This window comes from Centrocercus urophasianus, unplaced genomic scaffold (genome assembly GCF_019232065.1).
Source record: "Centrocercus urophasianus isolate 14NV4802_14NV808 unplaced genomic scaffold, USGS_Curo_1.0 seq_3, whole genome shotgun sequence".
Lineage (NCBI taxonomy): Eukaryota > Metazoa > Chordata > Aves > Galliformes > Phasianidae > Centrocercus > Centrocercus urophasianus.
The window spans coordinates 1,338,476-1,361,329 of NW_024884866.1; the positions used below are offsets into that span (position 1 = coordinate 1,338,476).

At 39.4% G+C, this 22,854-nt stretch overlaps 1 protein-coding gene across 1 annotated transcript in view; it reads left to right on the plus strand.

The window, feature by feature from the left end:
• The first annotated feature begins 3,492 nt into the window (after positions 1 to 3,492).
• Positions 3,493 to 22,854, plus strand: part of GATB (glutamyl-tRNA amidotransferase subunit B) — a 42,966-nt gene continuing 23,604 nt past the window's right edge. The window contains exons 1-4 of the mRNA XM_042828373.1: positions 3,493 to 3,657; positions 5,196 to 5,346; positions 19,217 to 19,330; positions 22,428 to 22,626. Of these exons, the coding sequence (XP_042684307.1) occupies positions 3,521 to 3,657; positions 5,196 to 5,346; positions 19,217 to 19,330; positions 22,428 to 22,626 (601 nt within the window). The 5' untranslated portion in view covers positions 3,493 to 3,520. The remainder of the gene's footprint in view (positions 3,658 to 5,195; positions 5,347 to 19,216; positions 19,331 to 22,427; positions 22,627 to 22,854) is intronic.

Below are 22,854 nucleotides of genomic sequence, written 5' to 3' on the forward strand. Positions count from 1 at the left end.
CCAACATCTGATTCAAACCACAGGTGCAGCCAATTGCTCATTGCAGCACTCGCAGGCAAGACAAATGAAGTGAAAATCAGTACAAGGGAGCTATAATATGACAACTTCTGATCACTGAACCAAAGATATACATATATTTGTATAATTATTTTGTTTCTTATCATAAGCCTCTAAAGAATAATGAATTTGCCTTCTGCCGTTAGTATCTTCATGTTTTTGTTTTTTACTTCTATAACTGTACAAGAAATTGTGTAAACATATCCAAACATATCTAAATGTCATTTTCAACTTACAAGTACTGATACTTCTATGAAATCACCCTATTAAACATCAATTTTTATTGGCAGACTTCAAAGACTTTCAAAGCATGCTTTGACTAAAGGCCCCTCAAAACCTAAGATCCTTTGTATCATATATATCACAAAATGCATGCATGCATGTGCATGGTCAATAGACCAGGCAAAGCAGTTGTACTGGCTCCTTGAACAGTGGCTCTCACATTCAACAGAAATACCCTTTTCCTATCTGTGTTTTTTGTTTTTTTAATTTAGCATCCCCTGCTATTTGTAGATGAAAAAAGTGAACCAAAAGTTCTGACTGAAAATCACTGACATGATTAGTTAACAGCTGCCAAAAAAAAATCCAAGGAACACAGGTGATGTTAATGGCTTAACAGTTTGAAACCATCCCTCGCCACACTTGCTCCCAAACTCAACAATCTTTTTTCTTACTGTTCCCCGTAAGACAATGTCTGGTTATATGGCAGATTACAGATATACCCCCCCAAAAGGCATGCCCCCTACTTCAAAATCTAAAATGTTTCTGCCTGTTGCTTATTTCATGTGCTGAAATAAAACATAGCAGGCAGCCTGTGGAGTATTTAACAAACTCGAGACTGAATATTCCATTCCCTGCTATCCCCAAAGGGGATCTCACAATCTGCAAAAGGATCAAGCATGCATGTTAAATATGGCTTGCAAGAACGCAGTACTTAAGAGTTCAGACCCTGTAAACTGAAATTCAGAGAGATCTTCTTTCAAATAAGTGGGACAGACTGTATGTTTATGTCTTAAATGATAAGCTGTTGAGTTTTGTCCTCTACAAAATTCCAATTTCTTCTCAGGCACTGGTTAAATTTATACAGTAATAAGAAATTCAGACTCAGAGCAAAGTGTCCCCTGGACCTACACGGTACTGGACTGTCCTTGTACAAACCTTTATGCAGTGCCACAGCATGATCTCTAAACACTCATGCTAAGTAGAAGCTGCAGCTCAGGGTACATAAGGAACAGATTTTTCAAACTCAAAGAAAGAAATACTTTCAAACTCAAAGTAAACTGCTGGGAAAAGCAATTATTACCTGTCTGTGATTGATCAACTTTCCATATAAGAATGCGTGAGCTTTCATTTATGACTTGCTTTGTCAGTGGCATAGGGCTTTGAAGGAAAAGGGCTTTTTAATGGATTTTTTTTCTAGGTAGGGTATTAAAATAGCACGGAGGCAATTTAAATCACAAACAATGACAATACAATTTTCTTCAAGAAAGAAAACAGCCACGCAGTTAAAAGTTCCAGAACAATTTGGGATGTGGGAAGCACATTTCAACCTTGTGCATTCTACTGCCTTTTAAAGGGTAGAAATCTCTGCAATCAGAGCAGAGTAAGGCTTCAAGTAAATAATCTTAATATACATAAGGTTTTAACTCATTTATGAAATCTTCTAGTACATCAAGATAACAGGCTTAAAGAAAGTAAAATAATCCAAAACTAGCAGTTTTTTCCACTAGTACAAACTCACTGGTGAGCTGAAGCACTCTGCCAGTGCCTTCAAAATTTCAAATAATTATTAAATGCAGAGTTCATGGAGGACAATTGTTGAACAACGCATTTGCTGTTGCATAAATAACAATCACATAATAAGGCTTCAATCTGAAATCGTCTTATTCACAACACATTGCATAAGCATAGGGCTAAGTCTAAAAGACAAGGTTGTCCTTGTATCAAAATTATTAAAAAATCTTACCCATTCTCTTGGCTTAAAGACTGCTACGTAGGGATAATGTTAGGGTGTCTCATAATGCAGGGAGCTCCACTATAAGAGATGAGGAAAAGAAGCACACCAACCTTCTTTCATTCTTCAGAATGTGTCCAAGACCACCTGGGGCCAGTTTTTTTTTTTTTTTTTTACAGCAAAGGAATTTTGTCTTGGTCAGACTTTGAGATTGATGAAGAATTTTCACCAAGGAAAAGCAACAAATTGAAATTCCTGAACTATACTGCGCAAGTAACTGCAGATTTGCATCTGCTGAAGGTGTCTCCCAACTTGTTCTCGTAAAAGAACCTTCTGCTAATTCTACTCATTTAAAATATGAGTATTTTAGAAAATGAACATGGAACAACTGTTGCAAAATGTTTTTTAGTTGCATAAATTATATATTCCACATTATTCTGAACCCCTTAGCATCTCACATTCAAGCTTGAGAAGAGTCATTATGAAGAGGAGAGGTTATGAAGTGTGCAAGATAATGTCAAGTGCTTATGTGCATCACTGTCCTCTGCTGGAAGAAATCAGTCCTACTCATATGTTTATGACAGATTAGCTTCTATTAGCAGCATCTGACATAGAGCAAACACGACGCAAGCAACAGCTAATGTACATTTCCATTTAAGCTCCACAGGCCTGTGGTTTAGGACAGAAGGTTATTAATTCTATCATCTGCTAGATGTAGCTGCATAAACAGCATCTAGAATGCTAGCATACGCCCTGGACGGTGATCTTTATTGCCACATTTTGTGAGGCGGTAACATCCTCACTCCTGGAAGGGATGAGATCCCACTGCTCTGCATACAAGACTGCAACCAAATGGCACCATACGAGCAACATGTCAGGCAACAGCAGGTGATGTCTGATGCCCAAGATTTGCAAAACACCACTCATAAAACATCAGCTGGTTTTGTATGAGACACCAAAACAAAAGAATATGCAACCCTTGGGAGACCCTGAGCGAGAGACTTATTAAAACAAGAGATCAGACGAAAACAGAAAAGTAACCGGTGTCTCTTGTGCCAGCACTTCTAGGACGACCGTTAATTTTCTCAAGCTAGGCTGAGGACCTGTGGATTCAAGGCTCTCGAGACCTCAGACTACACTGAAACAGTGTCTCGCACCGACAGCACCACATACTCGGGCACAAAGGGCAACACCTGTCCAGAAATAAGGGAGAGAATTGGCCCAGAAGCCAGGCTCGCACCTGCCTGCTATTTAGGCGCCGGGTCAGCCGAACTGAGGTATAAAAGCCTCACGCTCATCAGAATCTCCTGCTTTCTCATTCCCTCCCCTCGTGAGGCGAAGCGTGCGCGTGCAGCTCGCTCCTCCCTTAACAGCAGGCTTAGGTAGGATGCCAAGGGTTCTGTCGGGAGTTGGAGTTCTCCTTCCGGCCGCTGCGCGCCGCCATTCCGCGCACTGGACTACATTTCCCAGGGGGTGCTGCGGTGACTTCTCAGCGTTTTGCAAAGCAAAATGGCTGCGCGAGGCTGCGGTGGGGTTTGGCGCCGAGTGTTGCAGTGCGGCCCTGGGGGGTCTTGCTCTGCTTCCCGCCCTTGGCGGGCCGTCGCGTGCAACGCCGGAGGTGGGGCGGTGCCGTTGGGGCTGAGCGGGTACGGTGCTCGGATAGCGCGGGGAGGGGCGCTGGGCTTCTCCCTGGCGTGTGAAAGCTTTCGTGTGCTCTGTTAGCGTTCAGGATTTCTCTCCACGACCGATGATTTAAATAAAGTTACGTAGATGCTGGCAGGAATGTGCTGCTTCGGGTTGGTTCTTCAACGACGTAGATAAAAATACAGCGTGAACGAACGCTGCGTTCCTCGCGTGTGGTGAGCAGGCCCAGAGCTCTGCTTATCTTTGTAACCGAGTGGAGCCTGACTGCGCTCTGGTAATTTTTCAGATGCCGTGCGGTGGTGGGGTTGTGTTGCAAAGAAACGGGATACCGAGATAAATCGGCCAGAAAAAAAAAATAGATCAATGTCTTTTTTTAAGACTTTTTTTTTCTCTAAAACGAGGTGTTTGTTAGGAATTTTAATATTGCGTGTTTTAAGCATCTGCATCTTAAGCCCTTGTTACGATCTCCCTAAAGCAGATACAGGTGGCATCTGCGTGGCTGCAGGGATGCTGTAGGGTTGTGCTCGGCTGTATGAGGGCAGGCAGACCGAAATGCTGTTGGTGCCTTCTGTTTGGCTGTGGAAGGAACACTGTACCTTGGCGGTTTGATATTTTTCAATAGCTTGCTTATCTGCTCTAGCTATCCAGGTACTTTTGTTGCTGAGCTATCTTGTTGTAGGAAGGTTGTTTCGTCACTGAAATATTAATTTGTGCCACTTCATTTGTACAAGGGCAGATAATTGCTTACAGAAACTGTCAAGCAATTCATACTGTAAAGGTGACCCTTTTTCTCTTATCCATATAAAGGTTACAGATGTGAGAATTGCAATTACTTTCCAGATAATATAGAGAAGCTTGATTCTGTAGAGTATGTTCAGAGAGCAGTAGCTCTCTAGTTGGAGTGATGATTTCTCTATTACCAGATTTCTAATGTTTATGCTAATGTGCTACTAACACTGCTCTGGAGAGCTGCCTTTCCCAGCATGCAAGTGACTAGCTGACAAAGAATACATAATTTATTATGCCCCCTGTCTGTTGGAAATTTATCAGACTACATGAGAAGTAATTGATATTTATGATGATTTCATAATTTACCTGAGTTACCAAATTAAGGTTCATTCAGCATGCGAGTTTGCCTCATTAATTTCTGGAAGACTTCTCATCTAAGGCAAAGGCAAAAGTTTCAGATCATTAGATTTTCTTTCTTACAGCATTCTCTTCTGTATATAATCAACATACTTTGCCATACAGTCCTGTCTTTACATGTTTTGAGTTATTGCCTGGTCTCCAGTATTGCAACACAACCTTTGCCACCATGCTGTAGATGGATTTGCAGTGTCGTTTGCAATCTTTTTTACATTATGTTAGACATTGTAATTTCTTTAAAATGCCATTTCAAATGTTTGTAAAAGAAAAATAAAAAAAACCCCAACACCAAACAACAAAAAAATAACCAACTGCAACACTGTTTTTAGGTGTTTTTTTTTTAAATGTCATCTGTATGTTGACCACATTTGACTTTTATTTTTTTTCTTTTCAGTCTTGCTCCATGGGCACCGGTTGTGGGTCTGGAAATTCATGCACAGATCACTTCCAACTCAAAACTTTTCTCTGGCTCCCGAGTCCAGTTTGCAGCACCTCCTAATTCTTTGGTATCATTCTTTGATGCTTCTTTACCAGGAACTTTGCCAGTAAGTTATGCTTTGGCTTGATTTTCATCAGAATTTGTCAGCTTAGTTTGAGTACATTTGAAGTACTTTGTTCTTCCTAATATAAAAATATAGCCTGTAAAACTATTTTACATGTTTTCATGTTTTCTGTCTGATTATCTGAGATACTTGATTTTGATTCTTTTTAGTCTACTCACTCCCTAGTTATCAATATAAGTATTTGATATCTTCCGCAAAGGAAAAAAAATGAGTGTCTGTTTGATATATTAAATGAATTCCAGTATTTCTCTGAGACCAGAGTGTATTTGATTAGTGTGAGGCACAGGGTATTCTTTAAATTTGAGAGCCTACATTCCTGTGAGAGAAGGACATCTTGGACTTCCAAGTGGCCATTTGATGCTACTTTGTCATATGTATGTTGATGTAGTTGTCATTTCCTGTTTGCAATGTTTTTACTCTGAGATTCCTTGGATTCCAGAGTAGAAATTCTCTGGTTTAGCAAAGCATCAACTGTTCCTATTTTCAGTGTGATGTAATTTTAAGAAAAGAAGAAAAATCTGTGTGAAAAGTTGTGAACAAGTCAGAATAGCTAGCTAGCATTTTGCAATGAGAATTAATTAGGGACAACATAATAATTGTTTGAAGTCACAGCTCAATTATAATTTCGTTTGGTCTGTTGTTTTTTTTTTTTTTTTTTTTGTGGTACCTGTGCCAGTGCTTCCTTAGAATTCTCTGGGTACCCTAGAGATTTAATATAAATATAAATATATATTTAGTAAGTATAACCTTATACAGTGAAAATAAGAACCAAATAGACTTGGCAGAGCATTGTGCAACAAACATGAAGACATTGTAATGGGGTCAAATGACTTTATGCAAGAACACTCCCCTAAGTATATTTGTGGAGGTTGAATTACCATTGCAAGTGTATTTCTTTTAATCTGTTGGAAGCTTTTCTTCACTTATTAAAGCTTATATGGGAACTGCTGAGTCACAACCTGAACCTCTGATTGATCACCTGAGGTGAGCCATGAGTCAGCCAGAGGAGCACAGGTGAAGGCAATTCAGCTGTGCTGCTGGAGCAGGGTGGAGCCTGGCTGCCCCCCTCCTAGACCTATTTAAGAGCTGGCTGCCAGGGGAGAAGGATCTCTTCTGGAGAAGAGATTTCTCTGCTGGTGTTTTGTGTGTGAGCCCAGGATAGGGGTAAGCCTTCTATTTATTGTCTTTTGTTATCACAGTCTGCTTTGCCTAACTCTCTTGTTTAATTTGTGATTATAACATCCTAATATTCTTTGGTTATACAAAGCTTTAAGTAATATCATTAAATTGAGCATTATAGGTGGATTGATACGTGCCATGTGATCCTTAAAGAGAGAAATGAGTTGATACTCATTCTGTATTTGCAGAAGCATGGAAACCTAAAGAAGTGGAGGTTCAGTGCTGGTAAAATTTGGACTTGACTCTGGAATCGGTGCCAATCTGGAGCGGTTTCAGACCTGTGTGGAAATCTTGAAAACTTCCCAGAGAGAATAGGAATCTTCCAAAATCTTTTGCTTTCAAAAGTCTCTAGTTAAACTTGAAACACGGAAGATGAATTCCTTTCATATGAAGGCAGGCCAAAGTTAGGGAGTTCGTAGTCATGTAATTGTTTCAGACTAACTTAGCATTCTGAAAATGGTGGAAGTTCAGTTAAATTATCTGGTGCTTGTCTTCAGTCAAGTAGAAAATGTTCTTGAAGACCAAAAATGAGCTTTCACATAGTTTCACTTTTATGTAAGTATTTCTGTTCCTCCAAGTTGGAGAGGTGGTTTTTTTTTTTTTTTTTTTTGGCTTGTTTTCCTCTGCTAGTGTTTTACAAATGAGGCTTTGTATAGCCTTTGTGAGAGCATATTAATACGTGCAGGCTTTGGCAGAGAAGATAGCTGCACCTGAGATGCTAAAGCAGGATGGCCAGGTTAATTGAAAAGTAGTGATTCAGTGTTAGCTTCTACCAGCTCCTTTTATCAATGCAGGAAAGATTTTTTTTTTTTTCTGTGTAGTAGTAGTAGTGAAAACAGGATTGAAAGTGAATGTTACAAAAGAATGTTATAGTGTGATACAGAATACCATCTGTAGTCTTACCTTCAATTTTTACCATTGTACTTGCTATACACAAGTTGGCGAAGGGTATTTGTTCTGGAACCAAGTGTTAATTAAATAGAAGTGGAGCAACATCTTAAATGTTCTAAACTGTCTTTAGAAGGTATGCATTTAGAAGGTATGCATTTGGCCTTTTGACTCTGTTTTGTTGAGAAATGGAAAAAAAAAAAAAGCAGAGTTTTACCGGAACTGAAGAATACAATGTAGCAGAGAGTAACTGCCGTTGTAAACTGAGACCAACCTTTATGGTTCTGTGACAGAGGGATTTAAACTTACCGTGGGACTGTGATATACTTTTGATAGACAACTGTACTGTCGCTCTGCTTTGCAGTGGGACCAGAAAGAATGGTGCGGAGGGAGCTTTTCTATTTGTTATACGTTTCTTGGTCACTAATGAGCATGGGAGTGATCTTTTGCTGCATAAAGGGGAGACTATAGGTGTTGTTTTAGCCTTTCTCCATCTTTCTGTTTTACATTTTTTTCTTGTACTGTCATGCAACTTATTTTATGTTACTGCTACAAGTAAGGCCTTAGGAGGACTATAAAAAACAGTATCAGCGCCATGAACATTCAGCTATGCCACTTTCATAATGTGCCTCTGAGAGACAGCTACAGGCAAGAAGTGCTATGCAGGTGTACTGCTTTTTGGCATAAGGCAGAAAAAATGACCTGACAAAGCTTTGATTAAATAGTGAGACCAGAAAGCACATCCCATGCCACTCTACAGACTTCATTATTGTGCTCTGTGGTGATGGAGCCCCTCGCCCCTGGACCAGACAGCATCTTGCAGAAATTTCTGTAAGGATTGCTTCGCTTTGGAACAAAATATAAACCCTAAAAATGTAAGAAAGGCTTTTTTTAAAATCCAAGTGGATGGACTTGGCAATGAACTTACTGGGGTGTATTCAGGGAACTTGTTATATTAAGCTAAAGACATGGTGTGGTGTATAATGCATTATACGTACCTGTAGATTGATATGAAATCCTTCTGAGTATTCAGAAAGGTGGCTTCGCTTCCACTCTGATATATCCTTTGTGTTAATTCTGAGAATGTCTTAAAGGTTTCTAAAGATGAGTGGGCTCACAGAAAGTGAATCCAGATATTCTCATTCTTGAGGTAGCTGACCAAAAGGTAATTGCAGCTCAGCCGAAGAAACAAGGTAATAGATCTGGTAGCTAAAGGCTGAAATCTTTATTGTCTGTACTTAGTCTTTGATACTCATCGGAGCAGAAGATGCACATTTTCTGTTTGTGTCCTTCATGATTGAACTGAAAGCTTGATCCTGCTTTGTTCTAGGCAAATATACTGAGAAATAATCTAGGATTTACATAACTCAGGTTTAATGTAATAAGATTTGAATGTTAGCCCTGCAGTCTTAAGTGTCTTCAAACTATTGACACCTCAAGCATTTGAATTTCGTTGTCTTTGTAGTGTGAACAGATTCTCTTGTTTATTTGTAAGGTGACTTTTGGCAACACTTGGAAATAGCTGAGATGTGCATAAAATAAAGAAAAAAATTATTCACATTAATAAAATGGATTAAGATGTTTGGTGAAGACTGCTATCCTGAGATTCATGATAATTTTGGGATATATAAGTGGGCTCTTCTGAAAACAATGCCTCCTATTTTATCACATTGTTCCATGACATCAGAAGTGGATACTGGTGGTCCAGCAGCAGGGGCTGAACCTTCCCATCAGGATTCCATTACAGGTTGTTGCTGTGTGACAGATGCAAAGGGGCAGTCTGACAAAATGGCATCTGACATGGGAGTGTTTATGAAGCAAAGGTGCGCCACTGAATTCCTCCCCATGGAATAACGGGCACCTGTTGAGAGTCATCAATCTTTGCTGAGTGTTTCTGAGGGCCAAACAGTGGGGGTGAGCATGGAGAGGGGGTGAGTGGTGTGTTTCAGCAGTGGCGACAGCAGTGTGAAAGGCAAGCCGTGTTCCAGTCAGCAAGGAGGATTTTTACAAGTGTGGCATGCAGGCTCTTGTTTATTACTGGTGCAAATGCGTTGCTAATGGTGACTATGCTGAAAAATAGTGTTTTCTAGCTGTGAATTTGCTCTGTCAGATAGCGTCATTGTGCTCTTTGAATCTGTTGTGGTTTTCACGGGGGGGAAAAAAATAGACGTTAGTTTTGGAGTGACATTTTTTTGATTAGGCATCCTTCAGGATTTGACAGCTTACCCATAGCTGCTATCCTGTACTGAGATTTTCATATCCTCATTTTAAATTCTTTTAGTTTTCCACCAGGAGTGCTGGAAGGATGCCTTCGCACCCTACTGTATCTTCTCTCAGCTGTATAATGACACTCCTGCAACCAGATGATTTTTTTTTTTTTTTTTTTTTTTTTTTGTGGAAGGAAGTCAAACTAGAATAGCTGTTAGTCCTTGTTGGTTCAGGTATTGTATTACTGGCAACCTGAAGTCCAAAATCTGACTTCTCCACAGCTAAGGATTGTCACTGCAGCACTGCTATTGCACCATTGTCTTCCCCACCCAGCAGTGCAGTGCTGTCGAATTGCTGCCCAGGGACCTGGTAGGGGTAATAACCTGCTTGGGGATGTGGAGGGTGATGCTTTAATTACCTTATTCTGTGTCGAGACTGCGTCCATCCTTCACTGTGACAGATACCTGGTGTTTTTACAGCTAGCTTGGGGTGATAGATTATCGAACTTCGTGATGAATTTTACATGTTATTAATATACAGGTTTTACCTGATGAATTTGCTTTCGAAGGCACTTGAATGATTTCTGTGGATTTTGTTGTTTCTGTCACCATTTATATCAGAATAGAAATGATACTTCAGACCAGAATTTATACTTAGCGTTTGAAACTAGGTTCTCTGAAACCCTGGGCCTGTTAAATGTGGTGATTGCAGCACCTGCTTTACCAACTTGTGACTTCAGTAGTGTTTTGACATTCCTGCTGGCACGCATATAAATTTACCCCTTCTTGTAATACTTTGCTTTGAAAAGCTGTTTCTTAGCTTTCCTCTTAACTGCATTTTAATTGCACACCTTTCTTGAGGAATCGGACAGTCTTATGATCTTTGTATGCGTGTTGGTTTAGCTGTCATAATCTACCTTTTCTTTTCTTTGAAACCACATGTGCTTAAGTTGCTGTATCCATCAACTCTCCTTTACTAGTAAATGAATCGTGGTGCCTGAAGGAAAAGTGAGTGCATGCTTGTTTTAAGCTATTTGCTGATGTCGAAGTTCAGTTTAACTGCTTGCTATGTTTTCCACTGAAAGGATAGTAACTGCTGAGAGGGAGATGTTTTCTGAGAAATTCATCTACAGCAGTCCTTTCTTTCCAGATAGTATTTGGGTTTGCCACATGCATTGTATCATCACAGTTCACAGCCTTTTGTTGCTCGCACAGTCCCAGCTTGCTAGACGTGAAAGAATGTTAGTGCTAGTTCCACTGGGCCTCTAGAAAGAAAATCCTGCTTAGTTTAGAAGGAACTCGAGGAGAGAAACAGACTTTCAGATGATTTGCACCCTGAGAATGCCCTTACAGTTCATAGACCCTTGAATTTCTGAGTGCATGATGGATTAGAGCCTACCTATATAATTTCAAGCTATTAATCAGTTCAGTGCTGTTGAACTGGCCTGGAGAAGCCTTTCAAAGATGAGGAAACGTATTTCAGGTGACTTTCAGGGCTGGTTTATCCTGAAGGGTATTCCTCATTATATTTCCTTCTCTGTCACAGGATCATTTACTGCCTGGGTTAGTTATGTATGGAACTAGTTTCCTTCAGTTTGGGTCTGAGAAATGTTACACCTCCTCAGTTAATGCACTTGCTTGCATTGACTTTCCTTCACACTAAGCAATAAGTGCCATTTTTCTAGAAATGTCTTTGCTCTTGTGCTCTGGAATGTTTGGTGATGTTTGTTATGGCTCTTCTCCCAGACTTTGAAGAATTGCCCTGTAAAGTTTTCTTTTCTTGCTCTGTCTCCTTTATCTGTGAGAAGTTGCAGTATTAATTCTGGGTGTTTTGGTCTTTTTGTCAAGGCTAACAACTCCTGTAGGGCTTTGTCTTAACATTTCAGAAACTGTGCTACCTACTGAGCTCCCTTCCTTTTAGCTCTCGTTGGCATTGCTGTTTATACTTAACAAGTCCCCCTGGCTAATGTAAACTTGTCAGTTAGAACTGCACTGAGGTGGCTCTAACATCTTGCTGTCACCTCTTTCATTAGATCTGACAATGCATCGGTGATGTTGTGTATGCATTTTCACTTATGTCTTACTGTGTTGTTTTTTTTTTCTTGCTCTACCTTTTCCTTTATGCAGTTGTTTTTTACTACTTAGTGTAGAACTGGTGTTTACAACATTACGTTTCCCTTCGTATGCACTGTTCTGCTGCTGCAGAGATTGTGCCATCCCTGATATGTGGAAGCACGGCTGTTACGTGACAACTAGACAGATCAATGTCCCCTCTTTCTGAAGTTACTCTGAACTTATTGCTGAAATGCATGTTAGGTTATTGTAGTAATATTTCCCAGCGTGCTAGGGATTTATCTGAAGTTTGAAGCGTGGGTGATTTGGCAGGAGTGGGAGGAATTTCTATTGCTTCTTCACTACATATGCTTTGTTAAGATTTTTATCTCACTTTCTTTTCAAGCTGTTTCCACGTGGTTCCCTTTGAGGGGATACAAGGTAGTGTAGCACAAGGCATATATATATATATACATGTGTATGAGAACAGTGCTCTGTTAAGGGTTTCAGTAGCAACAGTGATTGATTTTTTTTATTTTTTTTTTTTAGCATTTTGACTTTGCCAACTGATGTCTTGCTTCTTTGTTCTTCTTATCAATTTTTTCTTTGAAGACTTTTTTTTTTCATTAGGAGGTATTTAGGAAACACTGTCCAACAGTGTTTGATGTCAGGTAATTGTAGACTGGGTCTTTGTTCTCATCTTGGTTAGCTGTCTCATGTGTAATGTTGCGTAACTGTCAGTTTTATGTATTGTGCTTTAAACTCATCTTGGTGCAATTAGGCAGTAATTGGTTCCTAGGGTAAAATTAATTTATTTCTTTGTATTTTTCTCTTTATTAGCCACCTTGGTGCTGTAAAGATGGAATGGCTATTTTTATTTATTCTATTTTCGAAGGAATATATGGGCTCTTGCCACTGGAGTTCAGCTACACATGTGGATTTTAGCGTTGCGACCATTGTTTTCTATACAGAAATGTTATTTATGCATTTTCATTGCCAGGATCAGCCAAATTGTCTAAAAAAATTTTGAGCCTGTTGAAGCATTCGTTAGTATATCAGGAAGTGTGTGAACAGATGTCAGTAATTGAGTTTGGGATCTTTGATGGAATGGGGAGAAGATGAAGGGAATCTTGGAGGCAGGAAGGTTGAAATCACTGCTTAGGTAAAACAAGGTTGGATACTTATTCATAGGAAATCAGTTTTCATTGGTCCTGCTATTCTTGCCTTTTAACAAATAATTACAACAAAAAACTTGCCTTTGAACGGAGTATTTTAGTTTGCTTTTTTAACAGCTTTTTGCGAGATTTGCTGTGTTGTGTCACATATTATTAACTTGAATTAGTGTATTCTTGTCTTTGTGTGTGTTGGTTCTCTTCTGTTTTACCCTTAATTTATAAGTTGTATTCCTGGGTGCTCTTTCTGGTGAGTAAATAAGTGCATTTCAGGAGACAGAATGGACGAAAAAGGGCTGAAGGAATTACAGTAAGGGGCTGTGAGTTTTTGGTGAATGCAAAAATTGTGCTGAGGAGCAGAGAGCAGACAAGTCAGAGAATGACAGTCACTGTATATTGAACTTGAGAATCTGTTGCAACTGAGACAAGGGAACTTACCCTCCACAAATCTAGGAGCAGTGAGCAATCTGCAAGAATAAACAGGGCAGGGAGCTGCTTTAGACACTTCAAATTCTGTTCTGTCTGAAGTGCTTGGAGTTTTCGCTATTTAACAAGTTAAGCACCGTTGGGTATGCTGAGCGTAGCAAATGTCATTCGTGTTTAAAAGCCTCTGTTAGACTTATTTATATTTTATTTTTTATTTGCGGAACACATTGTTTGAAAAAAGGTCTGAGAAACTCCATGTCAAAACTTGGAATTTGAATTTGGTCGCATTGTGTAACTTATGTTTTAGCCACTGACCTCTAGAATCACTGAATTGTTTTCTCTTCCTCCTGCGTTTAACTGAATCTCACATGGCTTTGGCATTGGTTTGCATTTCAGCTGGTGCAACAGAGTACCCATCCTTCTGACTGGTCACAAAACACATGTGGCATACCCTGAAGATGCTGCTATAAGTAGGAAGGGTATAAGGAATAGATCTGGGATGTTGATGGGAATGCCGCAGAAATGCAGTATTTGATTATGGAGTTGATTAACCATTCTATTTCCAGCGCTTTGTTGTGTCTTCTGCTTGGAACCAGTTCTTAATGACACAAGTTTACTTGGTTGTAGCCACAGATGATGGAAATATAAACACAAGAATTACTGGTTTAAAGCTGTGCCATGGGATTGAATCCCTCACTGCCAGCCCAGAAAATTGGTTGTTTCCTCTGAGAACGCAGCAGTCTGAATGGGATTTTCCTTCTGTGGGTTTTAGCTACTGTTGTTGAGAAACTCAGCAGTCAGTATTGAAATAGCCTTGAATTCGGTGACACCTTTCTGTTTTTCTTACTCTCGGGAGGTCATAATTTCTCTGTATTGCTGCTGAATTTTTCTGGTTATCACCGCTACTAGAAGATAGTTTGTCCTATTTTCAGCTTAGTGGGGTGAGCTCTCAAACTAGCTCTTCAGCTTCAAGAGAATGTGCCTTGTTATTCTGTGGATACACAAAAAGTAATGCGTTTGAGATCTGAGCACTTGCTAAGATGTTAGAGTTCCTTGTTTTTGAGATATGCCATGTGTAAGTGTATGCTGCATCACTGCAAGCCAACTCTGCCACCAGACAAGGTTAGGGATAATACGTTTTGTATAGCAGCATATATCTTTGATACCAGACAGCAGAAAGATAAGGTTACCAAATGTATTAAGATATATTTAACTCTATGAGGTACTGCTTCAACTTCTCAGTTGCCATTCTGTTCTCTTTCCCTGTTCTGAAATCTCTTTGTTAGTCTGAAATAATCATTTCAGATGCCTGCTACTTCCTCCCCTGCTTGCTTGCACCTTTCCTTAGGGGTGAGAACACAATCTTATCTTGAGGCTGGAAGTATGCTGTAGACTGAAATGCAGGACTTGTTAACTGAAGCTGGCCTTCCCCTTGAATTTTCCCTACACTTAACCTCATTTATTGGAATATTGAGGCTCTTTGAAGACCAAACAAATGACAGTTGGCTTGTTGTTACTGTATGCCTATGGGGATGGAGTGTGCTTCCCAATGGCACTATCGAAATAAATGGGTTATTTGGAGAAGAGTTAGCTCTTGGTTATTGTCCTACACATCCTGTACATGCATAGCTGCAAAACACTTGTGCCTTTCTGTGTGTGGGGGAGAGTGCCATGAAGGAACTATATGTTCAAGTACTCAACTGCAGTATCCGATTGAAGAGTTGCCATTATGTTTGTACTACATAGATAAAAGAATAATTTATTTTGAAGTTAACCTTATTAATGCGCTTCAAAGAAGCATACATTGGAGCAAGGTGGTACTTCTAAAACTGCAAGAATAATAATGCTGAATATTGCCGTTATTGGAAGCAAATAAAACTCAGACTGATATGAAATAGGAGTACTGAAAAGTATGATTAGATGTATCTGCTCAGGTTTCTAAAGATTACTACCAGGTCTGTGGAGAGCTGGTTAAGTACATAGCACTGCTTTCTCCTTCCAGCTGTTTTTGTGAAAAGAAACAAAAATTACCTATTTCTGAGATAAGTAGTCCTGTAGGTAATCATGGGATGCTGATTTCTTCATGTTTAGAAGTAGGAGTGGAAGTCTTAAGATAATGAATTAATATGGAATCTAATTCATTAAAATGTCCTGGGATCTAATTTATTTTGTTATTTTTTTTTTACATTTCTGGGGTGTATGTTGACTTTATTGCATTTAGTGCAAGAAATACTTCGTTCTGCAACACATGTCCCGGTGTGCTGCTGCCTCAAGAAAGGGAGAGCAGAAATCAACTTTTTTGAAGAAAGAGATCTAGGTGGATTATTTTGTCTTTTTTTAACCTATCTTATGTTATACTTATTAGCAAAACAGACCAAAAAAGCTGCATCTTAATTTTTTTAAAGTGTCAAAATAATTTACAAAATATAAAAACTTCTGTCTTTATCTAAAAGGGAAGCAGTTTTCTGAAATGTAGTAGTATAAGGAGTAAATAGTCATCTGCTGCTAAGCTATTGATGGAAAAATGAACTGTTCAAAATTTGATTTTGGTTGGAATTTATCCCATTTAAGGTATTATATATAGTTCTGTAGAACTATTGAACAGTTTCGTATTTAAAACCAAGGCCATGACTAAATTGACCTTGCAAATAAAGATGTATTTATAAAAAGAATCTTTGTCCTTGTGAAGTGGATATAAAGAAGTACAAGTATTAGAACAAGTGAGATTTTAGCTGAGTTGTTCTTTTGTTCCTTCAACTCTCCATTACCACGATGCTGTAGCAGAGTAGCACAGCTATAAGGGAAGCATTGGTGCTGTGGAGATGCCATTGCTGACGTTGTTTTTTTTGTTTTGTTTCCAGTACAAACAAGGTACACCTCCTACTGTGATAACTCCCAGGAACTTCTTGAAGTAAATACCAAGGAAATGTGCTTCACTTCTAGAAGACCAGGAATATTTAAGATGGCTTTCTAGGCTCTCTGGTCCATAGCTATTCCAGGAGCTCTGTAGCTTCCTTTCAAGGCCAGCCGCTGTGCTAGCGCATCCGACTGGCAGCTTGTCAGTTCAAGCCAGTTATTTACATCTTTGGTGCTAGTCAAAGCTGTCAGCTTAATAACAGCTTACCAGATATACAAGCTGGAGGGACTTACTTCAGGCCATTAGTATGGGAAGGTTTACCTATTAGATTGATATTTATCACTGAAGATTATTGAAGAAGCTCAATCAGTTTGAAGGAAATCAGTAGTTTGCTTAGCCAACTCTCTTAGTATGCACAGCATAGATCATCAAGTACTGGAATAAGTAGTGATAGTCACTTCAGATATGGAGCAGTATTAGGTAACTTTTGATTCTTGAGGAGCTAGAGGGTCATCTGACTTTTCTTTTAATCTTTTATTAGTTATTTTAGTCAAATGTGGCAGGAGAAGAACATCTCCATGTGGCACAGCAGGAAAGATGAATTTTGCAGTGACTTCTATCACCACAAGAAATGAGTCAATTAAGAAATACCACCAAGTGATACTAATGAATCAGTAATGATCTGTTTACAGTGATGAAGCTACTCTGATTCAATACGTTGGGGAAAGGTATACTTTGCAGGCATGTAAGTGACCTGTGATACTACGTGGAAAATAATTCTTAGCATTTTTATGCCACTTCTTCCCCAGAGCCACCGAAGTGATTCACTAGCTTGTAGTGTGGAAGCTTCTTACACATGTAAGCAGTCAGTATACGGGAGTTATTCCTTCGACCCCAGAACTGTATTTTCCTAGCACAATGTGTAAGGTAGGCTTTGTCTTGCTTGAGGCAAAAACTCAAGAGGAAGTGATCAAAGATGATAGCTGTGTTGTCATCATTGTCTGAACTCTGCCAGCAGAACATGCCACAAGGCTCTAATGGACTGCAGTTTAGAGCTCGGGTTTTGTCTTGTTCTTAAATTAGAATCAGTCTCAAGCATTTTGTGGTCAGGAAGTGCTGCAAGTTACTGAGCATGAGTTCAGCACTTTGATGCAGTGGTGGTTTGAGTCTCCTCAGTCTTTGAAGAGCCTTAGTGATTTCTGGTTAAAGAGCTGATGGGTGTAGTTGTCTAATTGGTAAAGCTGAATAGTATTATGCCACGAGGCCTTAGAATGAGGGAAATTTGCTTTTTAAGTTAGAAATGTAGTGGTATTTTAAACATTAAACCATTTCAATGGTTAATAAGCACTGTTATAAGCTTTCTTGCAGTATCTTTACTGCTCTGTCTGAAAGCATTTAATTGCTGAAAGCAGGATCATCTACTGTGTGATGAACTGCCGCTCTGATACTAAAACAAAGTTTCAGAAGTTAGCTGTTTTGATAACAGTCAGGACTAATTGCATTCATTGTGTTGCACATCCATTTCTAAGGGGGATTGTTCTTTCTCTTTTCTCTTTTAAAACCAGCTCTATGTGTCTTTAAAAATGTTTAATGAATAAAATGTGTCCCAGCAGGTAAGGTGTTGTAGTAAGCCATATATAGCTACACTAAAGATCTGGAACTTACCTTGTTGATGTCTTAAATATTTAATTTCTGGTCTGTTAGCAGATTTTGAGCTTCTGTTGTATGAAGAGTTTCTGCATGATATGGTTTAGTACTAGTGGTGGCAGTGGTGATGAGGAGACGGGTGGACTGGATGATCTTATAGGTCATTTCCAACCTTGTGATTCTATGATTCTCTTATTTCTCAGTGGAAGTTGTGGGGGTTTTTTTGTACTGGAGGAGTAAAGCAAATTGATAGCTTTCTGAGGTGAACACCTGGGCAGTGGAAGAAGTGCAGTTAAGTGCAGTTAATCTGTTTTCAGAAACCAGTCTGGTAAATTTAAAAAGTAAATATTCTCAAACACACTGAAGAAAACAGTATTTAAGTCTACTATGTCTCGGTGAGTGCAGGTGAAATCAGGTAAATGCCTTTACATCGTGTGCCCCTTTAATGCTTATACTTGAAATTGCCTTCTTGGCAGCTCTACAGGGTAGAGTAAGATGGATAAGCTTTTGTTCCTGTTTAAAAATCCTGTGTGTGAACATGTCAGAGTTGTATAAAGGCTAACTTGGTCTTTTTTTTCCTCCTTTATCCAGTCTTATCAATTTTTTTTTTTTTAAGTTAAACCAACTGTTAAATTAATAAGAGCACACTTGAAAAACGCTGTAATTATGAAACATTGCTTGTTAGCACTGTTTGGACTGAAATTTTCCTTCTGTGGATCCTATGCCTGCTGAGAAGTTAGAAGGATGTAGTTCTGAGAATGATGGATTCATTGTGAGAAACTGCATTCAGCTGCCTTGTGAAAGCCTTGCTGGGTCTTCAGCTCAAGTGGCATTCCTGAAGAACCTAATGCTGTGGCTTCTTGGGTCCTAGAAACCCACACATACACTCGTAGCCATGGGATCAGTTGACATCTCTTTGGTTCTGCTTTAGAGAGCACATGTGTTTAATTTCATCCTCGTTAAGCACATCTGCATGTGAACTCTCACAAAGTCACTGTGACTTGGTGGTTACAGGCATTCAGAGGTATTGTAATGAAATGGCAGTGCAATCCCTAATGCAGATCCACAGTTCTCCCACTGTGACATGACAGCTAGTTGCAAGGCTATTACTGCTTTTTATTATTTGCCTTGTTATTTTTGAGCATGCAAGAGTACTGCGGTGATAGCAAAAGCAGCCCACCAAAACAGTGCACATTGTCTCAGGTGCATGCCAAAATGAAAATGGTGTTTTTTCCATCTTAAAATTCTGCAGATTTGTGGCTACCACAGCTTTAATGATGAGTAGAACTACTCACTCAGGGAAAGAAGTGTTGTGGTGTCTATAGACAAGCAACACTGAGTACATACTTCATGTAAGGCAGTATGTGGGAAGCATTTGTTGCATACTGAGTATCCGAGCAAAACCTTGTGTCCTGTTTCCTCAGGTTCTCAACAGGAGATGTGTAGAAGCAGCCGTCATGACAGGCCTGGCACTCAACTGCACCATAAACAAGAAATCCTTGTTTGACAGAAAACACTATTTCTATGCAGATCTGCCTGTAAGTACGCAGTGTAACCAGTCCCTTTACAGCTGTAGGAAAGGACAAGTCTGGAGTGCGGGTGGTGACAGGAGAAGAATCCTTTCATTCATTTGCTGTTTTTTAGTCGAGAGTTCTGCTCACCCCAACAGGATGCCGTGCCGTGCTCTGATGAATAGACAACTGTACCCTGGTGCTCACTGATGGAATACGATTGCTCTGATTGCTGACTCCTTGCTTAGCTGCACGATTCTGGTGGCTTAACATAATTGAATTGGGAGCTGGAGCTGCTTTGCCCCTTAAGTTTTCCATTTCTGGTGTTTAGTACTAATTGTCTGTTGGGATAGAAGCAGTCTGATAATAGTCCTTCTTTGACAGTGAATGTATAACAAACAAGTTTCAGTGGCATAAACATCATGGTGTCTTTTTTGTTTGTGCTTAAGGATCTGAAAATATTTAATTTCCCTTTAAAACTTGCTCAGCCTGTTGTTCCAATAATAAAAAAGAAAGAAGGCAACTGAGGGTTGATTGGTAGCTTATGCCTTTGTTAGAAAGGGTCACTTGAAATGAAATGTGATTTGCTGCATTTGGTGTAGATATAGAAACAGTGAAATAAAGAAGAAAGTTTATTATTGCAACAGGGTGCGGAAGTGTTTAAATCTTTTTTCCTCTAATTTTAACAGAAATTTTTCTTTCTAATTTAACTATTTTTCTTTCTATCAGCTTATTCTGATTTTCAAGAACCTATCAAAGAGAGGGACACTAGTTTCGCTTAGTCTGATTTGAGGCTGAAGACCTGTTGACTGCATTAGAAGGAAAAAATCTGCTTGCTTTTTTTTTTTCTTAATCTGAGAAAGATCAGTCATGTTAGCTTATCTTCTTTTTAGGTGAAGTATCCCAGCCATCCAGAGAAGCAGAATAGGGGATTGCTCAGGTCCCAAATAAGCATGTATAGGTGTTGTATTATTAACCACATTGTTCTTCCTTCCACTCTTTGTTCTGGCATTAGAAATGCTTTGAAGTTACACAAAAAGCTTTCAAATACGCTTGTTTCCCATCTTGGAAAGAAAATGATGTTACAGTTGTCTGAGACCTAGATTTTTGTTCTCTCTTCTTCTGCGTTGCAAGTCTTTGCTTCCCTTCTGTGAAGTTAACCTGACTGCTCATGTTGTTTCTGGGGATGTCTTCGCTAATATTTGTGAGACATTAAGACAGGCCGTTTTGTGGGGGCTCTGTAGGGAGCTACTGGGAATGTGAATTATCACTTAGAATTATCAGTACTTTGTTCACTTATAAAACTTTGTAAAAACCCATTTCTAGACCTGAAAGAGAAAAAAATGAGATGGCAAAAAATAAACACAGCTTTCAGAATTCTAAAAGAATTCTTTTGCACATCTTGAAGAAACATCACAGTTTTATTTGCATGTTGATGTTTGAATGGATGTTGAGACCTTTGATGTTTCTGCTATTAAAAAGAAAGCAACCTCAAATACTCTTACGATTTCTCCTGCTATCCCTCTTTTGCGTACACTCGAATTGAAAAAGTTTTGTCCTCCAAAAGAAACATCTGAGTGTGTGTAAAGGAGAAAAGTAAGATAAAAAAAGTGTACAGCATCTTGTGAACAGCCATTGTCTGTGAACATGAATTATAGGAGCCTCTTGTTAAATAAGGATGGAAATTTGGTCAAGGAGATTCTGATTTTATTAGCTTGGAACGCTAGTAATTGAGGTTTTCTAGTGACTCACTTCTATAGTTTAAAGCATTGGCAACAAACCACCCGATGTGCTTTTCACAGAGCAGCAGTCCAGTTGGGAACTGTGTAATAAGATGCAGAGTTTAGGCTAATGAGCTGTATAGAGCTGATAAAATAAATCCTGTTCTTAGGGTCTTTTGACAATGGGATTATTGTTACTTGTGAAAATAGGGCTTTGGGTAGGAACTGAGATTCTTGTTATTTATTGTCACTCAGCATTTCAGGCTTTAAAAATTCTTTTTAATGAGAAGGTTTAGGAGGTGAGAAGAGCTGTATGGTTAGTATAGCCTGCCTACAGTCAATTATTTTATGTTTGGGATTCTTTTTGTGTTGATTATGGCTAGAAGGTCATGCACTTTATTGCATATAGAAGTTGAGCTATTCAGTGTGCCAGGCCATTGTCCTCTTTGCCATTGCACTGTCACCATCTCTAAATCTTAGGGTGAACCCTTCCTCCTAGCAAAATATGCGAAGGCTTTTCCCAGCTCATTGGCATCTGGCAGGTTTCTTTTAGTTCTCACTACTGGGGGCGTAACAGGCTAGCGAGGACTAAGAGACAGGGACCCTGCCTTAATGCAGTATTGGAGCCTGCTGTGTAACTTTACATCAGCACAGTGATTGCAGTCCCTTGTCAGTGGCAGCCCCATCTCTGGCTAGCGGTCTCCTCTTTGCTGGGAGTCCCGGATGTGAGGTAGCATTTGTTAGCTGTGTGCTTCGTGTAGGGTTGCAGTGTTTAGCTTTCAAATTGCTGCGTTAATGTAACTGAGTCTTGTTGTTTTCTTCGTTTTATCTATTTATTTATTTTCCACACTGCCTCGCTCTCTTCCACTCTAATGAGTAAGTTACTGAACTGGCAGCAAGGGAGATTCAGCCTGATAGGAAGATGTGCGATGGTCTCAGCTTTTGGGTTGAGTACACTCACTTCTTCAGACAAAATTGACCACGATCACAGAACCACGAATGTTGAAAAACCTCTTCTGGCCTATTTGCCTCACCAAGGCAGTATCAGTGAAATTTACGTCATTGTTATCAAGTGGTCATGCAGTTGATTATTGACTGTTTATCTGTTAGGATAGTATTGTATGCTTGCTTGTACCAGGGTGAGCTCTTATGTTTTTTTTTCCCCAGATCTCACAGCTAATTTGGATTCAGGTCCCGTGTTATAGCTTCCTTCATTCCCAACTAAGCAAAATAACATGTGAATTTGCCTGTTTGCATGTGTTCCTTCCTCTGATATTGGTCATTGTGGAAGATGTTGCAATTCCAGTTTAATGTTCTTAGTCTACAGCACTTGCACGTGAACGTGCTGCTGCTTTCTATAATGTGAATGTTTTATTGGAGTATAAAGTTGATTTTGTTGACAGGCTGGCTATCAAATCACTCAGCAAAGAGTTCCTCTTGCGGTGAATGGGAGTCTGTCATACAGTCTCTGCAAGGATAACAAGATGAGCCAGATGGTGACCAAAACTGTGAGGATTAAACAAATTCAGTTGGAGCAAGACAGTGGGAAAAGTCTCCATGATGATGCAAGGAGCCAGACTCTCATTGACTTGAACAGGGCTGGTAAGCTTGGACTGTGCTGTTATTTTTCTCCTCCTTTCTGTACTAAGATGAGTTTTTAGAAGTAAACGAATGACAGAAAACAAGTGAAAAATAAAAACAGCCTGTTATCTCTCTTCTTGAAAATGAAACCACATTACACTTAAAGTAGGATAATGTTTAATAGGCCTTTTCTTTTGCAGTTGGTTGATGACATTTTGCAACAGCAATTAGTGATCTGTTAGCTTGAGT